At 43.0% G+C, this 21,944-nt stretch overlaps 2 protein-coding genes across 2 annotated transcripts in view; one reads left to right on the forward strand and one right to left on the reverse strand.

Annotated features, from left to right (window-relative positions):
• KIF13B (kinesin family member 13B) overlaps window positions 1–11,703 on the forward strand; it is a 158,118-nt gene extending 146,415 nt beyond the window's left edge. Inside the window, exons 38-40 of the mRNA XM_056853957.1 lie at window positions 4,233–4,295; window positions 5,875–6,922; window positions 11,336–11,703. Coding sequence (XP_056709935.1) covers window positions 4,233–4,295; window positions 5,875–6,922; window positions 11,336–11,628 — 1,404 coding nt within the window. The 3' untranslated portion in view covers window positions 11,629–11,703. The remainder of the gene's footprint in view (window positions 1–4,232; window positions 4,296–5,874; window positions 6,923–11,335) is intronic.
• Window positions 1–21,944, reverse strand: part of MSRA (methionine sulfoxide reductase A) — a 504,699-nt gene that overhangs the window by 451,670 nt on the left and 31,085 nt on the right. The gene's annotated exons all lie outside the window — the stretch shown is intronic.

Below are 21,944 nucleotides of genomic sequence, written 5' to 3' on the forward strand. Positions count from 1 at the left end.
ACCTAAGGACTGCAGTTTAATGAAGCCTATCCAGATAAACAAGGTAAAATGGTTACAGAGATTTGTGGGGTATGAAGTAATCTGGCTAAAAGGGGCTTCTCTGCTTCATCACAATGAAAATGGTTTGGCATCTTCCAGCTTCCTGTTTTTTAAAAGATTTGATTTAGAAACCATTCATCCAACACGGCTTTTACATATTGCCTTGAGGATCATAAGTGTGCTTAGTGATTCCATTGGAGTTGATTGGTGCCTCCAGCTTCATCACCAAATGCTTCTAATATCCTGCTTTTAATAGTCTCTGAATATGTTTGATGCCTCTGAGATGAAGGCAGTCTAGAACTTGCTAATGCAATTTCAGAACAATCCAAGCGCAGCCAATCCAAACTCATCTTCCTCAGCAAAGGTATGAACATAGGATCTCTATTAATATAAAAATTGCCTCGCGGAGTCTCAGACCACAGGTCCTTCCAGTTTCCAGCAGTGACCAGATGTATACCATTTAGAATTCACAAGCAGTACGTGGATCTGATGAGAATCCCCTATTGTTTTCTACCAGCATCTGGTATCCAAAAGTATTCTATGAACCTCGTGGTTCCATTTAGCTGTCTGTCTGCTTGCTGTGTGTGACTGACAGGAAGCTGAAGGGGAAAACAGCTGAAGGGAAAAACAGCCACTCAGCTGAGCCTATAGGAGGGTTGTTCCAGCATCCAGTCATCTTTGTGAAAGGGGACAGGATGTTGGAGGGAAGCACAGGAGGAGTTAGTTATAACAACACAACAATACAACACCTTTATTGGCATCATAACATAATATCACTTACCATCGGTAAGGGCTGAAGCTAGGAAGGAAGCTACTGAAGCCGTGAGGTTTCTGTCTTGGTCCGCTAAAAGGAGACGAGTCAGATTCCTTTTTGATCTTGTGCACCAATGGTCTGGCAAATGGCTAAGCATTAGATGATGGGGTCTGCTATGGAGAGGGCAGTCCAATAGGATACGTTCCACCGTGTCGGGAATTCCGGCATCACAGGCGCATAGTCGGGCATTTTGGGGAACGTGATGGAATCTGCCAGAAGTCACTGCCGATGGAAAGAGGAGTTAGTTAAGTTCTGCCTCAGGACGACAGAGTGATAGCTCAGGTGTAGCTGAGCAAAAGAGCAGACAGGGTGAATGGTAGCTTTGCCTGGTAGTGTGGCAGAGTGGTTTACCTCTGGGAGAGACTAGGGTGATAATGAGCAGACCTGTGCAATTTAGACTGACTCTTAGGAAAGGGCAGGCTGGTGTGGGTGGAATCCTCTGTGTGTGTGAGAGGACCCAACCTAGTGGCTAGTCAGCAAAAGCCTGTTTGTGCCTGAAAGCATTAAAGAAAATTCTCTGAAGCCATAGCTAATTTAGATTTATGTGGCTCAGCCAGGTTTCTCCTTTGTCTACCTAGAGACCTGTGCTGCTGACCTGTTCCTTGAAACCAACCTGTAAACAAATAAATCTTCTTTGTTGTTTGTATACTAATCCTGCCTCAAAGTTCTCCATAATCTTCTTGTGCAATACAAAAGTTAACTCCCACCCAAAGCCTATACACTTGGTACCTTTAGAACACGTGGTAACTGAGGGGAAGGGTTGTAGTATAAAACCAACCTAGATCCCCAAAAATCATAGGAGCCTGTGTGGGTCCCCTCAGTTGCTGGGAAAGGTCTGTCACATTTGACATGTCCTGCCATAAATCCACAGAATCCTTTCTTTAAAGACATGTAAACTAGAGATCACCACTACATGTGAATGGTAGTAAACTTAACAAGCACGGGATCTGCGAGGACTTAGGAGGGATACTCTCATTTTCCCCTCTCCCATTATTTTACTAAAAAAAAAAAAAAAACTATAGCTGTTAGAAATGTAACGAGAACGGCAATATTTCCATGGCTATCCATTCCAACCCCCCCCAACAATAATTCTGGTGAGTACAGGCCTGAGGCATGGATAGCCAATGCAGTGTACAGATCTTAAATGGGTATGTTTCAGCTTTATTAGAACTCAACTGAAATGGAGCTGTTGACCACTCAAAGGCAGAAAGCCAGGCTGTTATTATCGGTTCCATGCCAGGCCAATCCAGAAGCTTCATACTGCCTTCCAGCTGCAGCGGCCAGTGTTGCACAGGGCTCTGGAGTCTGATTAGAGACCTTCCAGGGTAATTTATCAGGCTGTCCCTTAGCCTTGAGATTCCTAGTCCCTGGTATGGTCAAATGGATGTCAATAAGAGGTCATTGTCAACAGGTTCAAAATCTTTTTGGCTGCATCTCTTGTTGATATATGGTAAAAACTGGTCTATTATCATCCTGTGTTACTAAACATTTCTATCTGCAGGGATGTTTCCCCCAGATAATATTTAATAATAATTTCAACTTAGCATTTGTATCACGCAGTTTAATTTTTTAAAGTTCATTGCATATATTATCTCAGTAATCCTTATAACAGCTCTGTAAAGTAATCTTATATTATCATTTCCATATTGCGACAAAGAATCCTGGGAACTGTTGTTTGGCAAGGGTGCTGAGGAGGCTGTTGGACCTCCACACCTCTTCCCCAAACTGCAGTTCCTAAGGTGCCCTAGGGAGAAGTTATTATTATTAATTAAACAAATGTATCCATAACAGCCATAATGGTACACCCAGGTATACTTGCAAAAAATGGAAATGCCAGCTATGCACTTGGCTGTGATTCTCCCTCCCCAAGTATCATGTGGGAGGTTATAGGCATATATGTAATGTTGGAAGATATCCCTCCTTGTGACCTTTGTCATGGCACAGATAACTATAAGATAACTATAGAATCTCACTTCAGAAGCCGAAGGGTTTTATGTTTGTCTTTTTACCCGCAACTATGTGTCCTTGACTGCGGGTATTTTGCTTCAGCTCTGTCTCTTATCAAACATTTGTTTCTATACTTACCACCCAGCGGGGGTGTTGTCTTCCCTAAGTGTTTGCTGTCAACAACAAAGTTATTTAATTGGCATTTTTAATAATTGCTATTTTTTCTCTCTGCCTCTTTTTTCTGTTAAATTGGCTTACAAAGGTAGAAAATATTCTTTAAATATCTGTCATCCTTTCAGAAGGAGCAGTGGGGAGAGAAGGCTATCTTGGCATTTTGTTAAGGTGAATGTGTGTTAAGTGCCGTCAAGTCGCTTCCGACTCATGGCGACCCTATGAATGAAAGTCCTCCAAAATGTCCTATCTTTGACAGCCTTGCTCAGATCTTGCAAATTAAAGGCTGTTAAGGAAACTATTTAAATTCAAGTGGTTCTGGAGCCTCTTGGAGTCAGAAGGGCTTCAGCGTACTTGAATGCCAGTGAAGGAAAGAGAAGACACTAAATGCTTGGACATTTGGAAGCAAGGGAGAAAGAGAGATGGTATGAACCACTGATAGATGGCCGTACCAGCTGATAGATTGAAAGATTCCCCCTTTTATATGTATCTATGCAAGTGCACACAGATATGAATGCAGATGCAGGCTCACAAAGTGTTGCCGTCAAAGAGGGTTTGCTCTTTGCTGAATTGTGCAGCCTCTTTGCTATTGGAGAGCAACTGTATTAGCTCTTTTGTGGAAGGTGCAGCAGAAGGGAGGGGGAAATGACAAGTGCTCGGCCTGTGAAGAATAAATTTACATGTGATATTTGTAGCCGATCCCCATCGTCTGTCTCTCATACTAGTAGGACTAAGAAATGGAATCCTGGGATGGAACCCTCTATAGATGAAGGGGTGAGGCAAGGCAGGTGGACACAAGACATCCTTGTTGTTAGTTCCTATTGCGTTTAAGGTGGGCAAGCTCAATAAGATGCATCTGGCAGCATGGAAGAAGGTTCAGGGCATCATAGTAGGGGAAGAAATCCTCCTTCCTGCCCACCTCTGACACTGCAGGGCAGATTCCATTGAAAGGGACTCCATGGCGAAAGCCACCATTGGAAACGGGGGAAGAAATTGTGTCATATCATTAGTGGTGTCACATGGACTAGGGGCTGGCGATACTCACGCAACCATAAATCCCCACGCTACTTGTAGTCACAACGTGACTGAAAGAGGGGTTCAGTGGGGCTATAACATTTTGTCTAACATTTTGTCTGCTCTAATCAGCTAGGCATGGGGGGGTGGGGTGCTAGCAATTCTTTGTGCTTTGAAAGCCATTTACTTGAGTCTTCCAAAACTGAATGCCATGGGGTATGTGTGTCTCTTTTTTTCTTCCCTATAGTCTGTCCCACGAATTATGGTTCAGTCTGCCAGTATCGATGCCAGTGCTGTAAAAATGAAACAGGTAGGTCCTCTGCAAACTTCACTCCATTCAGACGTTATTGAGTCTGTGAACTGGGAAGCTCTTCACTGTCACAGCATGGATAATTGATGCTGTGTATTGAAGGAGGGGGAAAAAGAGAGAGAACATAACACAAGGAATAGCGTTGGGCAGCCGCCTCATGTATCTCACAGTATGCTGTAAATTTGAAAACAGGACTTTTTTACTGCCCTGTGGTATGTTGTAAATTTGAAAACAGAACTTTTCCAGCCCAGCCTCACTGATTTCCCTTTTTAAAGTACATTTCGTGTTTGTTTTATTTATTTATAGTCCGCCTTTCTTGCTGAAACTCAAGGCAGATTACAGGATATAAAACAGTGCAATCATACAATAGAACATGTACATTTGCATGGTTCATTGGCCCAGGATTATAGAATTAGAAAACAATCTCTTTTTTAAAATACCCTCCTGAAGTAACACCCCATGGTCATTTGGGGAAATTCCTCTGTAGGTACAACATTGGTTTAGAAAATGCTCCCCCTTTTGTGATCTTGGCGATTTCAGGTTAAAGAAACAGCATTGGAATTGATCCCACCACAGCACTTCCCAGGTAATGTAGGAAGGAACCTTTAGTAAATGTAAAAAAAATTTCCTGAATGGCAATCCACAAGGAGGGCTTTGGGGAGATTTAAAGCAACCTACAGTGCCAGGGTTGGCAAAAGTAATTGATCTTTCCGAGTGCAAGGTATTATTGCCAAGATATACATCACTGGGATGGACTGTTAATCTTAGAAGGCACAGTTAACTTCATACTCTAGGTTTGTAGTGTTGCAGTAGAGTGGCTGAGAAGAGACTGGTGTTTAGAACGCAGGCCTGTGTAGTGTGACACTTGGCTGTGAAATGAGTGATTTATCTGTCCTGTGAATTAAGCCAAATAACTGAGACAGATTTTGCTTGGTTTTCCCCTTCACATAAATCGCCCTTTTCAAACAGCAAATGCCCATTTCCATAATATAAATAATCTTTCGGTAAATAATGGGGGCATATTTCTTGTGCTTGGGTGCACTTACTTATTAATCCCAACAGGCCTTCGATGAGAAAATGCCCATTAGCCAAAGAGCTTCCTTAGCACTAGTATTAAAATCTATCATTACAACTCTTTGGGTTTGTTAAAATCTCACTGTATGATCAGCTTATGTTTTCAATCGGATATTTTGGGCTGTGGTTATTTTCAGTTGCACACTAATATCTGAAGTTCTTCCTACTTATTGCCCTCGAACAGTCCAGACCATGGGTGCTGTCCTCTGTGTTCACTGGCCTGAGTGCCAAGAGGCAGCAGTGAGACTACTTGCTCAACCAAGCCCCAGTATCCATGCATACCCTTTTCTTCTATCTCTTAGTTTCTTTCCAAACCGAATCAAAACTCTTAAGCTCCTTCCCTCCTCCCAATCTGTCCAGATTTGGTCAGTGAAGATAAACTAGATACACTATAATTAATTTTTTGTGCATCTTTTTTTCTAGCAGCAGTGTTGGCAGTTCCTTTGTTATATATAGTGATGGCACCGTAGGAATCCTCCTGACGGTAACGCCATTTCTGTTTCAGGTTATGCATGAGGAAGGAAGCAAAGAGCCATTTGAGGTAGCTCTGCATTCTACCGAGTTGGGGAAAAATTCTGAAAAGTCACCTAAAGTGCCTTCACATCAATCCTCAGGAGACGTTCCAACACAGGACTCCCAAGAAGGGCCCCCGAGCCCCTTGAGCGAAGCATCCAGTGGCTACTTCTCTCACAGCGTTTCCACAGCAACCCTTTCTGAAGCCCTTGCACCAGGAAATGACTCCCCCCTTCAAGCCAGCAACCAGACACCAGCAGCAAGTGATGGGGCCCAGCCTGCAATGGCCATCCAGATGGTACCTGCTGCTGAAGGTCCTGTAAAATCGTGTTCTGTGATTGGTTCTGAGGTTTCCCCTTCTCTTCTGAGAGGCGATGTGGTGGCCCCTGGCCTTAAAACTGACCATACAAGAACTAAAGACAACAGCAAAGTTAATGGCGAGGGCAACATAACATCAAAGTCTGTTGTCTCTTCTGTAGCTGTAGGTGATGACCAAACTAATGCCTTTGTAGCTGCTAATGCTAAAGGCTACCCTTCTACCTCCTCCTCAAAGAAAGAGTTGCAGTTGGCGCAGCCACATGTAACTTCACTAACATGGGACCCTCCTTCTGTTGTGGGGCATGGCAGTCCAGCATCCGTTTCTGAAACAGGACCTTCGAAATCTCAGGTTCTTCCCAACCTTTCACCTCAGTCCAGCAGCGCAGCCTCTCCATTCAAAATCCAAAGAGTAAGGACATCGGAACTTAAGTCCTTCTCCAACATGTTGGGAGGAGAACAAGGAGGATTCTCGAGCTCTGAGGAAGAGAAAGTAAGAGAAAGAAGCAAACAGGAGTCTGGCCAGAACAACGGAGCAGAAGCTGCTTCTGAGGAAAAACTGGAAGTAGCATCTGACTCAGAAGAAGCCAATGAGATACCAGACTGGCTGAAGGAGGGTGAATACGTGACTGTTGGTACAAATAAGACTGGAATAGTGCGATATGTTGGCCCAACAAACTTCCAAGAGGGAACATGGATTGGTGTAGAGTTGGATTTGCCGTTGGGTAAGTGTTTTGAGGAAGTGTCAGGAGTGCTTGAGCTGTGATGAGTTGCACAGTGGATGTTTACCCCCAATGCAACTCTTTGGCCACAATAAGGAAGCTAAAATAGTTTTTTGTGGGTTTCTCCATTTCATGTATTGTCGGTCCCTTGCTCCAATGCCCTCTAGACTCGTACCACTGTTTGCTACAAGTTGGCTGGACATAGGGCATATTGGTTATCAAGCAGTGTCTCTAGAGCAAGCCTTGGTGTAGGCTTGCTGGGGATAGCACAGTATGCATATTGATCTGAAAACTCAGGACATACTGCATCCAGTTCCACTTGTGTAGGTAACAAAGGCTTGGCATTATACTTGACATTGACATTATACTAGATGCACATTCTGTTACTCCTAAATGTACTCTTAAAATCTAAGTTGAGCTAAGGGTTTCTGAGTTTGTGTTTCTTTTCCACACCTCTGGAAAAACAGCAAACACTGCCAGAGTGATAGAGTCAGATGAGAGATGTTATCTTGGGGTGACAACACTTCCTCCACAAACCAGAACATGCAATTTCCTGGTAACTTACAGAGATGGCGTTTTTGAGCACCTTGTCCCATGACCAGAGCACAAAGATGAATCTGCTATTGACTTGATGGAAGGTGTGATCTCTGGGCATAAGCCTGCTAGTAGTTCTGGAGAGAGTGCCTATAGCCAGGGGTTCAGAAGCCCCAGGGATTTCTCCCCTAGGCTGTCCTCTGCCTAGCAGGAACATTTTTTAAAACTGTTGGTTCCCTCTTATTTAAGGTTTCAAATTTATACGCATCTTGGTTTTATTTTCAAGAGTTTCTTCCTTGTTAAATACATCTATGCATCCCTGGAAGTGGTCTTCTGTGAACAGTTTTGTTGTGATGTGTAAACATCAAGCTCGATTTAAAGAATTCTCTAGAATTACACCAGAACTATGGGTTCCCTCTGAGCTTTTCTGTTTCTAGAAAACAGCCCCAATTTTTATTACATATGGGGCCTTCCTTAGGTGTAGGTTTTCATTTTTTTAACTTGACATGATGATTTTTAACTCAGTGTATTTTGGAGCACTGTGGAAGGAATGTTAGTGCAGGTACAGCATGTCGAGATGGCTGGAAATATCACAAATTTCTAGCAGATGGCCAAAGGAAGCTGAAGATTTGTGTCGTACTCCAGGTTGTATATGTGGATCTGTGGTTGAGGGATGGGCTTGCATTTTAATGCATAGTCAAATTGATACGAGTCAGTCATGTCCAACCAGAGTACACATAACTTGTTCAAATGGTGAAGAGGAGGCCATAGCATTGTATGCAGAAGATTCCAGGCTCAGTCCCAGGGATTTTTGATTGAAAGGACCTCAGGTAGTTGATAGAAAGAAAGTAGATTCCTTTGAAATGTGGTGTTGGAGGAAAGTGTCAAGGATACCATGGACAAATCAGTGGGTTATAGATCAAATCAAGCCTAAACTGACCCTGTGTGTGTAAAGTGCCTTCAAGTCGCAGCCGACTTATGGCGACCCCTTTTGGGGTTTTCATGGCAAGAGACTAACAGAGGTGGTTTGCCAGTGCCTTCCTCTAAACTGACCCTAGAAGCTAAAATGACTAAACTGAGGCTATGGTACTTTGTCACATTATGAGAAGACGAGTCACTGGAAAAGACAATCATGCTAGGAAAAGTTGAGGGCAGCAGGAAAAGAGGAAGATCCAACAAGAGATGGATTGACTCAATAAAGGAAGCCACAGCCCTCAATTTGCAGGACCTGAGCAAAGCTGTTAAAGGTAGGATGTATTGGAGGACATTGATGCACAGGGTCCCCATGAGTCAGAAGCGACTTGATGGCACTTAACACCTGGCCTCTGAAGGGGGACTTTTTCCCCTCCTTGGAGTCCAGGTCTACCGCCAAGAAAGCCAGTGGGTAGACATGGCCTCCCAATGGGACTCAGCTGGAGGCCAGGTCTACCAAAGAAAGCCCGCCCCACCCAACAGCTGATAGGCGGGCGGGGGGGCCCAGGAAACGCCGAGCCGCCCGCCCAGCAATCGCGCCGCTAGAGGGGAGGGGAGGCTTTAGCCTCCCAACCATTGAGGGCAAGGGAAAGGGGGACTCAGCCATTCTCCACGGCGGGGGGGAGGGAGAGACAGCGCGCCCGCCTGCTCTCTTGCACTCACTCGCTCTCTCACTCTTTCAGGTGCGCCGGCTCCGCAGCCCGGCTGCTGGCGCGAGCGGGCCCGAGAGCAGGGGCTCCGAACCAAGTTCAGAGAGCCACACTCTACGGGCCAAAGAGCCGCATGCGGCTCGGGAGCCACAGTTTGCAGACCCCTGTGCTAAGCCATCCATGCCAACTGTGGGGTATGGTAAGATGCAGAGGACCTGTGGTATAAACCACAAGTATGTTTCACTAGCAGCCACCTAGTGTCGATTGAGGTAACCACAGCTTTGTGGTCCAGCATATCTGTGAATGTAGAAGATCTCTTGTTCAATCCCAGGTAACTTGGGTAGCAAAGCTTGGAAAAGATCCTTAGCTGACATAATGGAGAGCTACTCCACTCAAAGTAGACAAGGCTGGACTGGATGAAGCAACAATATGATTTCTGAGAAAGCAAAATGAAATAGAAGCCCAGTGGCTCCTTAAAGACCAGCAGAATTTATTCCAGCATGAGTTTTCATGAGTCAGAGCTCACTTCTTCAGATGCTATGGAAGGGCATCACTTTGGAGATTTTTATAAGGAAAATAACCGGGGTGGGGGGCGGGGAGAAGGAGCAGAGAGAGCCTTGATATGAATCCTGTCATAAATCTTTCTGGTGTGATTCTTAGAACTGGAACAGATGTGGTTAACACGAATAATGGATGATGATTGAAGTCAGGGATACAGAAATACAAAGTATAATGATGTAGGATAAATATGAGTAATCAGGAAGAAGCAATCTTGAAAGATGAAGAAAAAATTATGATACATCATGTTAAGAAGAGACAATCTCTGAAAAGTGGGTCCTGTCAGGCTAGGAGAAGATTGCCAACTTCATCCCCATGTGCCCTAAGGCCGTTCTATGACTGCACCTAATATCATCAGCTACATCATCTAGGGCTCTACTACTTGCATGACATCCAGTTTAATATATGTGCCAACAATGCACTTCTGCTGCCTACAACTGACGAACAGGTTGGTCCCTAAGTCAAATTAGCACAAATCTGATAGGAGAGATCATAACATTCAGAAATCCGTGGGCTTATATGTGTATGTGGGGACAAAGGGAACCACACCTGGGAGATTTCTGAAAGGATTCACACCAAGCCTCTGTCTGCTCCAACTCTTCCCCGCCCCACTTCTGTGATTTTTCCTGATAAATATCTCCAAAATAATTTCCTTCCATAGCATCTGAAGTAATAAGCCTGGAAGATCAATAAGCATGAAAGTCTATTTTGTTGCAATAGACTAACATCCCTCTGGAGTTATTAGAAAGCAGGTTCAAATGGTGAGGACCAATGGTCTTGAGTCATTTCAAGGTACCTCCTTATGTTGTTGTAGGGGTTTTGCAGGGTAGATTCAAGGGAGTAGAGTTTTTTGCACAACATATAAGAAACTTCTGGAAATCACTATCACAAGATATCAACTAAGTTGAATTTGAAAAGGAAATGAGACAAATTCATAGAGGATAGCCATTGATCGACCTGTTTGCATAATAACTAGATGAAACGTCTGTGTTCATGCATCCCTAAACACCAGTTGTGCGGAGTTACCGCGGGGGAAGACTTGTTCCTGGAGTAATCTGGTCAGCTGACGTAGGAAACAGGATGCTCCTCTTGATGTTTAGTTTGAAGTATTTGGGCTTTTCTTTCTGCTGGCTTCTTGAGAATCAACACAGGGATGACTTAAATAATTTGCTAAATAGATGATCAGATGGAATTAGGGTTGCCAGGTCCCTCTTTGCCACCAGCGGGAGATTTTTGGGGCGGAGCCTGAAGAGGGTGGGGTTTGGGGAGGGGAGGGACTTCAATGCCATAGAGTCCAATGGCCAAAGCGACCATTTTTCTCCAGGTGATCTGATCTCTATTGGCTGGAGATCAGTTGTAATAGCAAGAGATCTCCTGCTACTACCTGGCAGTCGGCAACCATGGATGGGATGGACTTGTATGAAATAACAAGAAAACATTCTGCTTGTGGGAGGCTGTAAGAACAGGCACTCTTACATTCTCAAGGGCCATTTCTGGCATTCTTTCTCTCCAAAAACTTGGCTTTTGGATAGTAGAAATAGGGCATCAGGGAGCAATCCTGAGCAGGTCTACTCCAAAGTAAATTCAATTTTATTCCATGGAGCTTACTCTCAGGAAAGTATTCTTAGGATTGTATCCAGGAAGCATGTATGGTTTGGTTTTTTAATAACCTCCTTTTCCCACCCGCTTTCTTGTCTCAAAGGTAAGAATGACGGTTCAATTGGGGGACGGCAATACTTCAAGTGCAATGCAGGCTATGGCCTCCTTGTGAAACCAAGTAGGGTAAAAAGAGCCACGGGCCCTGCAAGACGTCGAAGTGCCGGGCTGAAACTGCAAGGTGGAGTCACGGCTGAGAACCGGAAGAGTGGCAGTTTCTCTGGGTCAGCCTCCAACTTGGCTTCTCTGACTGCCTTGGCCAAAACTGAAGGAGGATCTACTTTACGGCTGGAAAAGACCCAGAAGAATACAGAAAACAGGAAGTCATGGGCGACCTGAAAGTGGCCTGCTTGGCATCACACTACCTTGTTGAAACTGACACTTGGGAATGGCCTTACTTGCACAACTAAGCCAACCCAGGAGACAACCAGCACAGGGCAGAGTCGGGTGGGGTGGGGGTGGATTCTCTGCTAGAGGTATGATAAATCCTTGGCCTTTTTGTGATGAGGGTGTCATATTGAGATTCCTGATGCAAAGGGTGTCACTTCTATTTGTGCTTTTTCAAACGCTTTCTCCCCAAACACACTACACATGTGCGCACACAGGCAACAAATTGGTGAGTGTGCTTCAAGGGAAAGCCATTTGCCATACTGACTGCATCTGTTTCCAGCTCTTCTGAGAGTTTCTGACATGGGGATAACTTTTAGAAGAGAAGCCAAATAGAAGTTGCTGTTGAGAGCTGTTGACAAAAGGCTGATCCTTGAAGTACAGTAAAGCAAAGAAAATCTTACAACCTAGCAGGGGCCTGCTAGAAACAGTGCCTATCACTTTTGCGGTTGGTCTCTGGTGTTCCATTGCTCCTGTTGAAGTCCATGCAAAGGGATTGCTCTTCAGTTCTGTTGGAATGAGGGATTGGGGCCAGTTCCCCCAACCAGTAGCTTTTATGATGCTAAAACTTTTTAAAAACATATCCTTAATTTCATGGTGGTCTTGGTGGTCTTAGGTGATTTTTACTTTTTGTATTATAAAAGGAGAGACAGAAAGGAACCTGCTTTCCTCCCATCTGGAACCTTGGATTTTTAAAATTAATTTAAATGTGCCAGCATGCCGTCTGGTGCTACTGTATTTATAAAGATGGTTCCTAGTCACTGGTCTAAGTTTTTGTCAGAGTAGCTCTGTAACACAGATGTCTGATGTGGCCATCCTTCATTGCATTCTGGGTTTTAACATGTTTGTAAAGCAGATGCTTATTCCCTTTCCCAATGCTATGGTATTTATTTGTTATTTATTGCTATTTTTAAAATAATAATAAAGCCCTTGCGACTTAACAATCAACCCACTGCCTACCATTGCACAAAAGGTGCACCGTCTCATTCAGGGTACCACCAAATTATTTGCATGCACTCGCCCGTCTTCCCACCTAATGAATCTGTGTGCTCCTTTGTACGCTTCTTCCTTCAAGTTGCCATCATTCCATTGGATGATGTGGGTGATTTAAAACTTCTGTGGCTATACTCAGCCTGTGCAAGCCAAGAACAGTCCACATGCAGTAGTGTACCAGGGAGTTGGTACATTTCACTTTTGCTGCCTGCTTGGGAGTGCAAAAGCAGAGGAAGCTTGTGCAGTCCACCATGCATGGCTGCTGGACTGTGATCAGTTTGGTGAGTCACAAAAATTGACACTGGTCCCTGAAAACTGGCAAATCCCAAGTGTATTGTTAAAACTTTGAGCCAATTCTGATACAAGCTTATACAGCAGCAGTGTTTTTTTCCCCCTGGAGCATCTCCTGCAAATGCGTTCATAATCTCATCCAGGCAACTTGCTGCCGGCTAGAGCCCCTCCTCAACTGGTGGGATCGTCCACATCGAGTTGCCTGGATGATGCTGTCATGGGGCGTGTTTGTAAATGTATGTGGCTGTAAGCATGTGACAGGGCAACCTTGCCGAAGTTATGCAGGTTTGGATCTGGTCCGTCTCTGGATGGGAGATTTTTTTAGAATCCTGTGTTCATTGCCTTGAGCTCTGTGATGGAGGAAAGGCAGGACAGAATAAACAAGCATAAGCCTTTGCAAAAAATAGTTTCCAGAGTCTGGGCTACCTCTTGATTTGATAAATATGAATGGCATGTGTCACCTTTCATCCACTGTAGATGTTTGAGCTCTGTAAGTAAATTTGAAAAGGCCTGCAATATTGACAGTTGGACCCTAATGCTGATCCAGTCTCTTTTTTGCTGTGTAGGCTTATACTCCAAGTGCCTTGCCCATCCAGGCCCAAGGGTTGGAAGAAAAGTTTCCAGATCCTAGATGGTTTAGTGAGGGAGCTGCTGCTGCTGATTGGCTCTTAATGTCTGTTTCCTTTGCATAACATTACAAATTAACACAGAAACTTATTTATAGAAAAAGTCATATGGGTCAGAAACCCTTTGGTCTCTCAATGTGGTCATGTTCTCTGGCCCCAACAATGGTTATCTGATTTTTTTCCCCTAGGCAGTGTTAATAAGCTATAGCTGGGGCATAGAACAGTGCTGCAGCTAAGAGAAACAAGGTAATCAGCAATTAAATCTGCCCCTGGGAACTGGGGATGGTTGGAGGAAAAATATCTAGTTAAATAATAAATCCTCCCTTTTGAAAGCTTATACCCTGGAAATCTTGTTGGCATTTAAGGTGCTGCTGGACTCAAATCTAGCTCTTCTGTTGCTGACCAACACAGCTACCCACCTGAAGCAACCCCCTCCTCCAACACACAAGAGCTATTTGTCTATTACAGCTGCTGTACAACTGGAATTTTTGCGTGGTATCTGCAGAATGTGGATTCACACTTTCAGGTTGTCTTGTAATAAAATAAGTTTGTAGACACCAGGTTGGGCAGAACTTTAATCATGATCCCAATCCAAAGCAAGCTTGTCACACAAGACCTGTTGAAAATGAGGGGATTTAAATTAGTTGTGACTTTATGAAAACCCAAAATTTGCTCTTAAGTGGAGATTTCCAGGATTCCATGTCTCCACATCCTTTAGTGTGATCACAACCAAGAACGTCTGCCCACTTTGTGCTGATACATTAGATTTGTGGGTTGTGGGGAGGAAGACTAGGTACAACCATTTTCTCATTGTTGCAGTGTTTCAATATCAACATTTAAGTACAACCTTAACTACCTACTTGCATGTATGCATGTGTGGGCAATCCCTGATCAGCAGGTAGCATTGCTCTGTTGGTCTTTCTTGTGCCGTGGTTTTTGCAAGATTATTATGCACTTAAGAATAATCAAGGGCCAGTTCTACAAGAGCTGTAGGCCACAGTCTTCTGCTCCTTTAGACAAGTATGCTAAGAACAGCCCCCTCCTTTTATATCACTACTTGGTTATTTTATATTTCATTGAACAACAAACTACAAAATGCTTCAGTATGGTTCAAAGTATAAAAGGTAAAAGTTGCAAAAGAAGAAACACGAGCGAGAAGCCAGTTTTGGAGGGTAGAGTTCATGTGGTTTTCTGTAATTTTTACAATAAGATGCACATGTCTCCTTAAAAAAAAATTAGTCACTTTTTAAAATCCATTAGATGTTTTCTTCAACAAGTGTTCTTGAAGAGTGTGCTTGATGGACTGTTCCATGTTAATACAAAAGGGAGACAAATTTAATCACTGTGATTCCCATTAATTTGTACATAGATCAGATTCCGTAAGATTGCTGTGTTGTGGCTGTGTCTTGATGAAATCTTACTAGCTTCCATTGGAATTAGAAAGTAGAGACTTCCCACTCTCAACATATTTTCTTGTTCTCAACTTACTAAAACGCTATCACTCAGTTCTTGACTGTTCATCCTAAAAGTCATGTCCTTAAAAACACAGTATATGGTGGAAAACTTGTCTCTTTCGGATTACAACTGAAGTTGCTCTTTTTACACATCATTTTGCATCAAATTTTATAAAGCAAAAGCTTTTATGGCTGAACTGAGGGTGGTGTTTTTCCTAGGAACTGATGCTGACTTGTCCTGTGAATCGACTGTTAGTTTCTTTCAGTCAAGTCACTGTTTCTTCAATAATGCCTTCTTGCACAGTCCAGGTTTCCCCATTACATCTTCTGCATGGCAGCCACTTTTAACCCCATCAAATGCCAGTTGTTACTACATGGTAAACCATTTTGCCCAGCACTTCACCTTGTACTCAGTAGATTTTTGTCTTTGCCATCATGAGCAGACTATAGGAAAAATTACTGTAGAAAAAATATGAACATGTGGTGAGATGTTCCAGACAACTTGATGTGTTAGTGGCAGCTACACAGAGCAATTTAAAGCAGCCACCACGTGTCTAGAATAAGAAGCAAGACATGCTATACCTTCTGTTAGGGCCAACCAAAATGAAACAAAACATTTTGACCTGAAAAATCTGTTTTTTCTACCTTTAAATTTTTTTTGTAACACCTAGCCTGATAAGTTCTGATGAGCTCAAATGCTCGCACAATGTTTTCTATCATCTTGCTTGGCTCTAAGAAAATATATTACATGGATTTTTTTTTCTTCCACATATCCAAACCAGGCCCCGGAATCTTACAGCCAGATTGGGGCTCAATCTTCATGTAGACAATGCTCCCTACATATACCAGCCACGTGTTGGGGCAACTGAAAAAGTGTTTCACGTAAGTAGGTTGGCTAGTAGAGCAGGCGTGCCAGTTCTGTAAGAAGGGTGGGGGGAGCTTTCAGTGGAAGCAAAATTCTAAACCCCGTTGTTTGTTACATTCAAGATGAAATGGCGAAAGTATTGCTCGCTAATTTTTCAAACCTCATAGCTTTAGCAATGTTATCAACACAGTCACTTTTGTAAATGAAAAGGGATTTGCGACTTTGGCATATTCATGTAGTCCATAAGTCAGTTTTAAACGTTTCTGTTGATAGTTGCTGCTCGTCAGAGTGTAAACCCAGTGGGTTGACAAGTGCTACAACAACTCTTGAGGGTTCCTCCACTCTGATGCCTGAAAGGTAACAGTAAGAGTTTAATCCCACAAAATCTGACACTTCCTCGCAGTAATTGTAGCATTCACAATTTTTTCTCTGTTGTAAGTTTCTGCACCCTTGAGAGCTCTCCAGTTTCCCATGGAAGCTGAGAGCTGAGACCAGAATGCCTTATCCGAGATGGTGGTGCCAGTAACTCCCCTTTTGGATGTGGCTGGACATGCCCAGTAAAGCACTCACTTGCTCAGCTACTCTTTGCAGGATCTATGAGCAGGTGGGTTGGGCCCTGACTCTCAAATTCAACTAAATTTTAGTGTTCTAAGGAAATTTTGGCCCATTCCATTCCTGCCCATCCTCCACACCAAAAAAAGACCACACAACTCTGACGAGAGGAGCTTGCAAACATAGCACTAGGCATAATTACTTAAAGTACCTTTCTATTAGTTACTGTCTGACACTAATGAAACCAATTCCTTTGGGAAGCCTTTCGGAATTTGGCTTTTCTGTTGATTTTGTGTTTGACTTTTGTGATTTGTTTTGTAAAGCTAGGAAGATTGTATATAAAGGATGGTGATTTAGATTGTGGTATTAAAAAAAAAGTATTTGTTGATCGTACCTTTTTAAATGTGCTAAGATCCAAAGATTCTTGTAATGAATTGTAAAGTTTTTAACGATTTCTTGTATTATACTTAATAACGGTAATATTGTGTCATACCTGTTATATGATCTATGTTACCTAAATAAATTCTTTAGGCTAAGCCTCTTTTCATTTCGGAGACCTGTTTCCTGATCACAACTTTGCAGAATTGCTGTGTTCAGTCTGCCAGGTATTTACTCCATTCTGCTTCAAAAGCTCTCTCAAACACAACCGCCACAGGCAAGGCTGTGCCTTTTTTAAAAAAAGATTGTGTGTATAGGCAACCCACATAGAAGCAGCAGCGAAAACTAGACTGGGAATGAATCCCCTCTCCCCTCATAACTGGCAACCTGATCCCTCTAATTCTCTGGGTTTCTGCTGTATCAACCAGCATTGCTCATGTTCTTTTCACCTGCATATCTTAAGGGCTAGAAACTTGTTAATTAAAACAAAAAACAAAAGGAGAGTTGTAAGGTGCTGGATTCTATACTTTTGTGAAAGAGGGGTACGCATGCACCACGCCTCTTGACTATACTGTGTCCTGAACATGTTATATTTTACGGAGACCCCTGTAGTCATACCTCACAAAGCACCTCATCTTGGTTGGCACTGGGTGAAAACGCATGGTCGCTTTAGCCTCGTTTATTCCGTGTTTCAGCCAGGATCGGACGCATGCGTTAAAGGAGGCTAAAGCGACCATGCGTTTTTGCCCACTATATTCTGTCCTGTTGAGGCGCAAACAGTTCAAAGATAGCTTAATTCACTTTCCTCTGTGAGGAACAAGCCTATTCACACCCTGCCTCTAGGTTGGGTCATGTATGTTCCTGAGGCACAAGTCGTGTTGGCTTTCTCCCCTACCCCCTGGCAGGGAAGAAGCCAGTCAAACTGCCTGAACAACTTCCTTTTCACTTTTCACTCGGTACAGAAGCTCTGTGGCCAGGCTTCGATGTCCCAAAATGGTTTTGCGTGGCCACAGATGCTGCTTTGATGGCACTCAGGACTCCACATGCTGTCAGTGATAAAGTGGCAAGGCACCGAAGAACCCTCATGAGGTGCCTTCTCTTAGTCTGCCATTTTTACCTCAGTCTTGTTACCAGTAGTGTGGTGTCTCCTGCCATATTTTTTACCTCACACAGCAGCAGTGCAAATCTATTGGAGAAGGCTTAGGAGAGAAGGGACAGCAGCTCCTTTTCCCCTCATGGGGTGCTGGGTAGAGCTAGAGCAAAGAGCAGTATTGACACCCAGCCTTTGAGGTACTGGAAATGTCACCCACAAACACACACACTGAGAAAGTTGCCTCTATGCTCCCTGGCCTGTGCAGCATGTGGAGAACAGGCCTCACAATCTCAGGGATGGGGTTTAAGTTCAGTATTCCCCACCCTACACCAGGAGCTCCCCCCCCCAAGTGTGTTGAATGAGCCCTTCTGTTAATAAGTAGGGCCCAAATCAAGTGCTAAGATAACTTGTACACTAAATAAGTCTGAGAAAACAAATTTCCCAGGCGCGCTATGTGAGAACATTTTCCTGTCCGTTTCCAGATCGTGTCCTTAGAAGGTGGTGTACTGTGAAGCCCAGAGGCCGTTCCTGAGGAGAAATGTTTGACAGGTGGGTGAATGAAATTATTCCAACCTTAGAACTAAAGAACCAGACAAAATTTCCAGCTTTTTAATAATGTCCCTTTTATTTTTATTTATTTATGTTATTTATAGTCTGCCTTTCTTGCTAGGACTCAAGACGGATTACATAGATTGAGTCAATACAATCAAAAGGCTGGGACATTCAGTGAACAATACAATAGGAATTAGGGTTGTAGAACGAACCCGAAGTTTAACTACAGAACCGAAGCAAAACATTAAATGTTAACTTGACACGTTAAATGATGCAAAAATTACATCATAGGGTCCTCGGTTCAGCAAGCTATACACACTCAGTAGTATAGACCACAGTCCCAAATAATTTAGCCAAGTAACTTTGTGAAACATTTAACACAGTGTGACTATTGCCTGTGTAGAAAAAACCCTCTTGAAAAATTCAGTTTTGCATAGTTGTGGAAAGCAAGGAGTGTCGGAGCGTTCCTGACCTCCTCAGGCAAAGGTACCCTTTGACAGGAAACAAACTAGAGATTTCTAGAGAGAGAGAGACCTGGGTGAAGACCCATTCTTGACTAGGTGCTCTGGTAAACAAATTGCACCCAAACTAATCTGAGTTGTAAGGATTAAACAGGATATTCCCGAATTCACTTCACTGAGGTCCTGTTAGGCGCACAGAATAACCCAATTGCTACAATAAACATTGGTCTTTAGTATTGACGTTGAAGTTGCTGTGCTACCTAGGAGCTTTCAGAAATACTGTAAAGGTACATATTTCTCTTTAAAGGGCTTAGAAACTTTAGCTGTAGCACCAAAATTTTTGGAGATGTCTTATTACTGTATATATCCCCCCCAACCATTCCACACATACTTTTTTCCCTTTTTTGCTAGAATTCTTCTATATTAATATAAAGTCCTTGAGGAAACTATAGCCAGAAGGCGTTTCCCACTGCAAGAATGCTGACCATATGTCTGTTCACTACCCATATGTCAGCAAATTTCCTCCTCATCCTTCATGGAAGATTGCTCAGGCATTCAATGTGATCCCTGACTTCGGAATATTTTCAGCACTTTACACCAAATAATCTCAAGTAGCAAGGGTTAAGAAAGCTCTTTCTCTGCCTGAGACCAGTCAAAGTAGTTAATAGTGAACTAGATGGACCTATAGTATAAGGCAACTTTATGTATGCAGTATCCGTTCAACCTGGGTGAAAGACTGGCTCCAATGTGTTTTAATTGTGGCATAAGGGCAGTTTGGTTTCATTCCTACTAGTGATTTTTCTGTTTAAATGCCAATAGTGACCCAACAGTTGGTGGGTGTCAAGGAAAGATGTCTCATGGGCAGCAGGAAAAAAATACCTATAACGGTGCAACAACTGGAGATATTCAAACTATTTTAATTCTGAAATAGCTGGATTTTTATATGACCAATTTGTGATTGCAGAGGTTTAATTCTGAAGCAGCAGTAACAACTGCATTGCAACTGTTATGGCAGCTGCAGATCTTTCAAATGCATAGCCATATATTATCCCTCCAACCTTAGCTGCAATCCGAGGAAATAGTTATGCTCTGCTTATTCCACGAATGTTTCCAGTGCAACTTCTCTTCATCCCTGAAGTTGTTTGTGAAGGTTCTTGAAGACATAAGGATCCATTTTGGCCCGCAGGAGCTGAGTCTCTCTCTCTCTCTCTCTCCCTCACCCCCAAAAAAAATCATGTCTGGCTTGTCTTGTTCAGGGAATAAAGGACAAATATTCAGAGCTATCTCAAGGACCTCAGAGAATACTTCTACATTCTTTATCTGCCTCAAAGTTCTCTTCCTCCCAGACACAGATGAGAGATTCTAGACTCATAACTAAATGATAATAGCAAAGATACGGACATGTCCAGGACTATGGGTACATGGAGATTTATGGTGCTACCTCATAAACAAGATTTTCTGACAAGCTGTGATTGGACTCATGTCTCCTTTTGACTCTCACTGGTGAGTGCAGGGCATTTATATCTCCAGAGTAAAGTCATTGAAGAGGTTTAGGTTATCACTATATTAACTGCTCCCAGTCAGATCCAGGCATTACAAAGCAGCTGAGACTCTTGCTTATGAGGATGCAAATCTTTCTACATAGCAAACCCACCTTCAAGAAAAAAATCACCCTCAAAATTTAAAAATCTGAAGGAAAGTTCCTCATAGGATGTGATGTATAGGCATAAGCAAGAAAGCATAAGTGAACTGGCATTGAGGGCATCCATGTTAGCCTTTTAAACAATCCTAGAAAAAAACACAAACCACTAACAGTTCTCATTCATCTGGGAACATGTATGTATCAGCCAACATAATTTAGCAAAAAGGTACAAGATGTTTCAGTCTCCAATAGATAGCTATAATGATAATTGTTATGGCAGACATACATCTAACTGAAGCTATAATGGTCATTGTTACGGCAGACATACATCTAACTGTCTTTCAAACAATCAGCATAATGAAAACGAACTGCTTGGCATGCATCGATCAGAGAGGGTGTTCTATCCTTGTGTATTCTAACAGATGGTCAGCCTTCAGCCGAAAATATACCTTATTATCAATTAATAAATCTTGCTATTGTGGCTGTTCCTACTTGTAGTTCAGAAAGGGACTGCTCTTACAGTGAAGGCTGGTGTGAAGGGTAAGGAGTGACTCCAAGAGCTGAAATTATTAAGTTTGTAATATCGCAAAATGCCAAATGGGGAGCCAATTTTCATGCAGCCCCACAGAGGCCTAATCCACATGGAAACAATTCTTACCACTTCACTGTAGGTTCCCATCAGCCAAAAAAATTAAACAGGCTATTACCTTTGATAGCTATACTTTAAAGCTTTCAGTTACCATACACTATGAATGGAAATTGCTAACCATGTTTCTGGTGGTTACTTCTGCCTGTAGAGTTTGGGGCTTGGTCAGCCAATAAGGGCCCCTGCCCCAGCAAATGGATACTTTTCTTCATACCCAAAGTAAACATATTCCACAGGTTATAGGTAGCGGTTCACTTCCATGGTCTCTCCAATACCATTGTTTTCTCATGGTCAAAGGGAAAGTCATGCATTTGGTGCTTGCAAAAAAATAAGTATCTCGGTCCACCTAAGCAATTTGATTTTAATTAAGCCCACCTCTCACAGATGGTGTACGACAAAATCCACCATTTTCCACTGACTTAATGGCACACAGTTCCTGATCATAAAGTGGACCACTGACTACTTTTTACAAAAGTGGTAACTTCTGCAGTTCTAGGGGCCCAGTTAGCCCATAATGGGGAGGACTCATTTTGTGATGCTAGGAGGGTATCTGCCCATGTATTATTCATGTCATCAAAATGCAGGCAATTACTTCTTGGCCATAGCTACATTTCGTAAAGGATATGACGGTCTCATCATGAGCAGCTCGCACACACTGACAGGTTTTGTACAAGCCAGATGTAACAACTGCCTTTTCCTGGCATCTCAGGATAAA

The sequence above is a fragment of the Euleptes europaea genome, chromosome 7, assembly GCF_029931775.1.
Source record: "Euleptes europaea isolate rEulEur1 chromosome 7, rEulEur1.hap1, whole genome shotgun sequence".
Taxonomy (NCBI): domain Eukaryota; kingdom Metazoa; phylum Chordata; class Lepidosauria; order Squamata; family Sphaerodactylidae; genus Euleptes; species Euleptes europaea.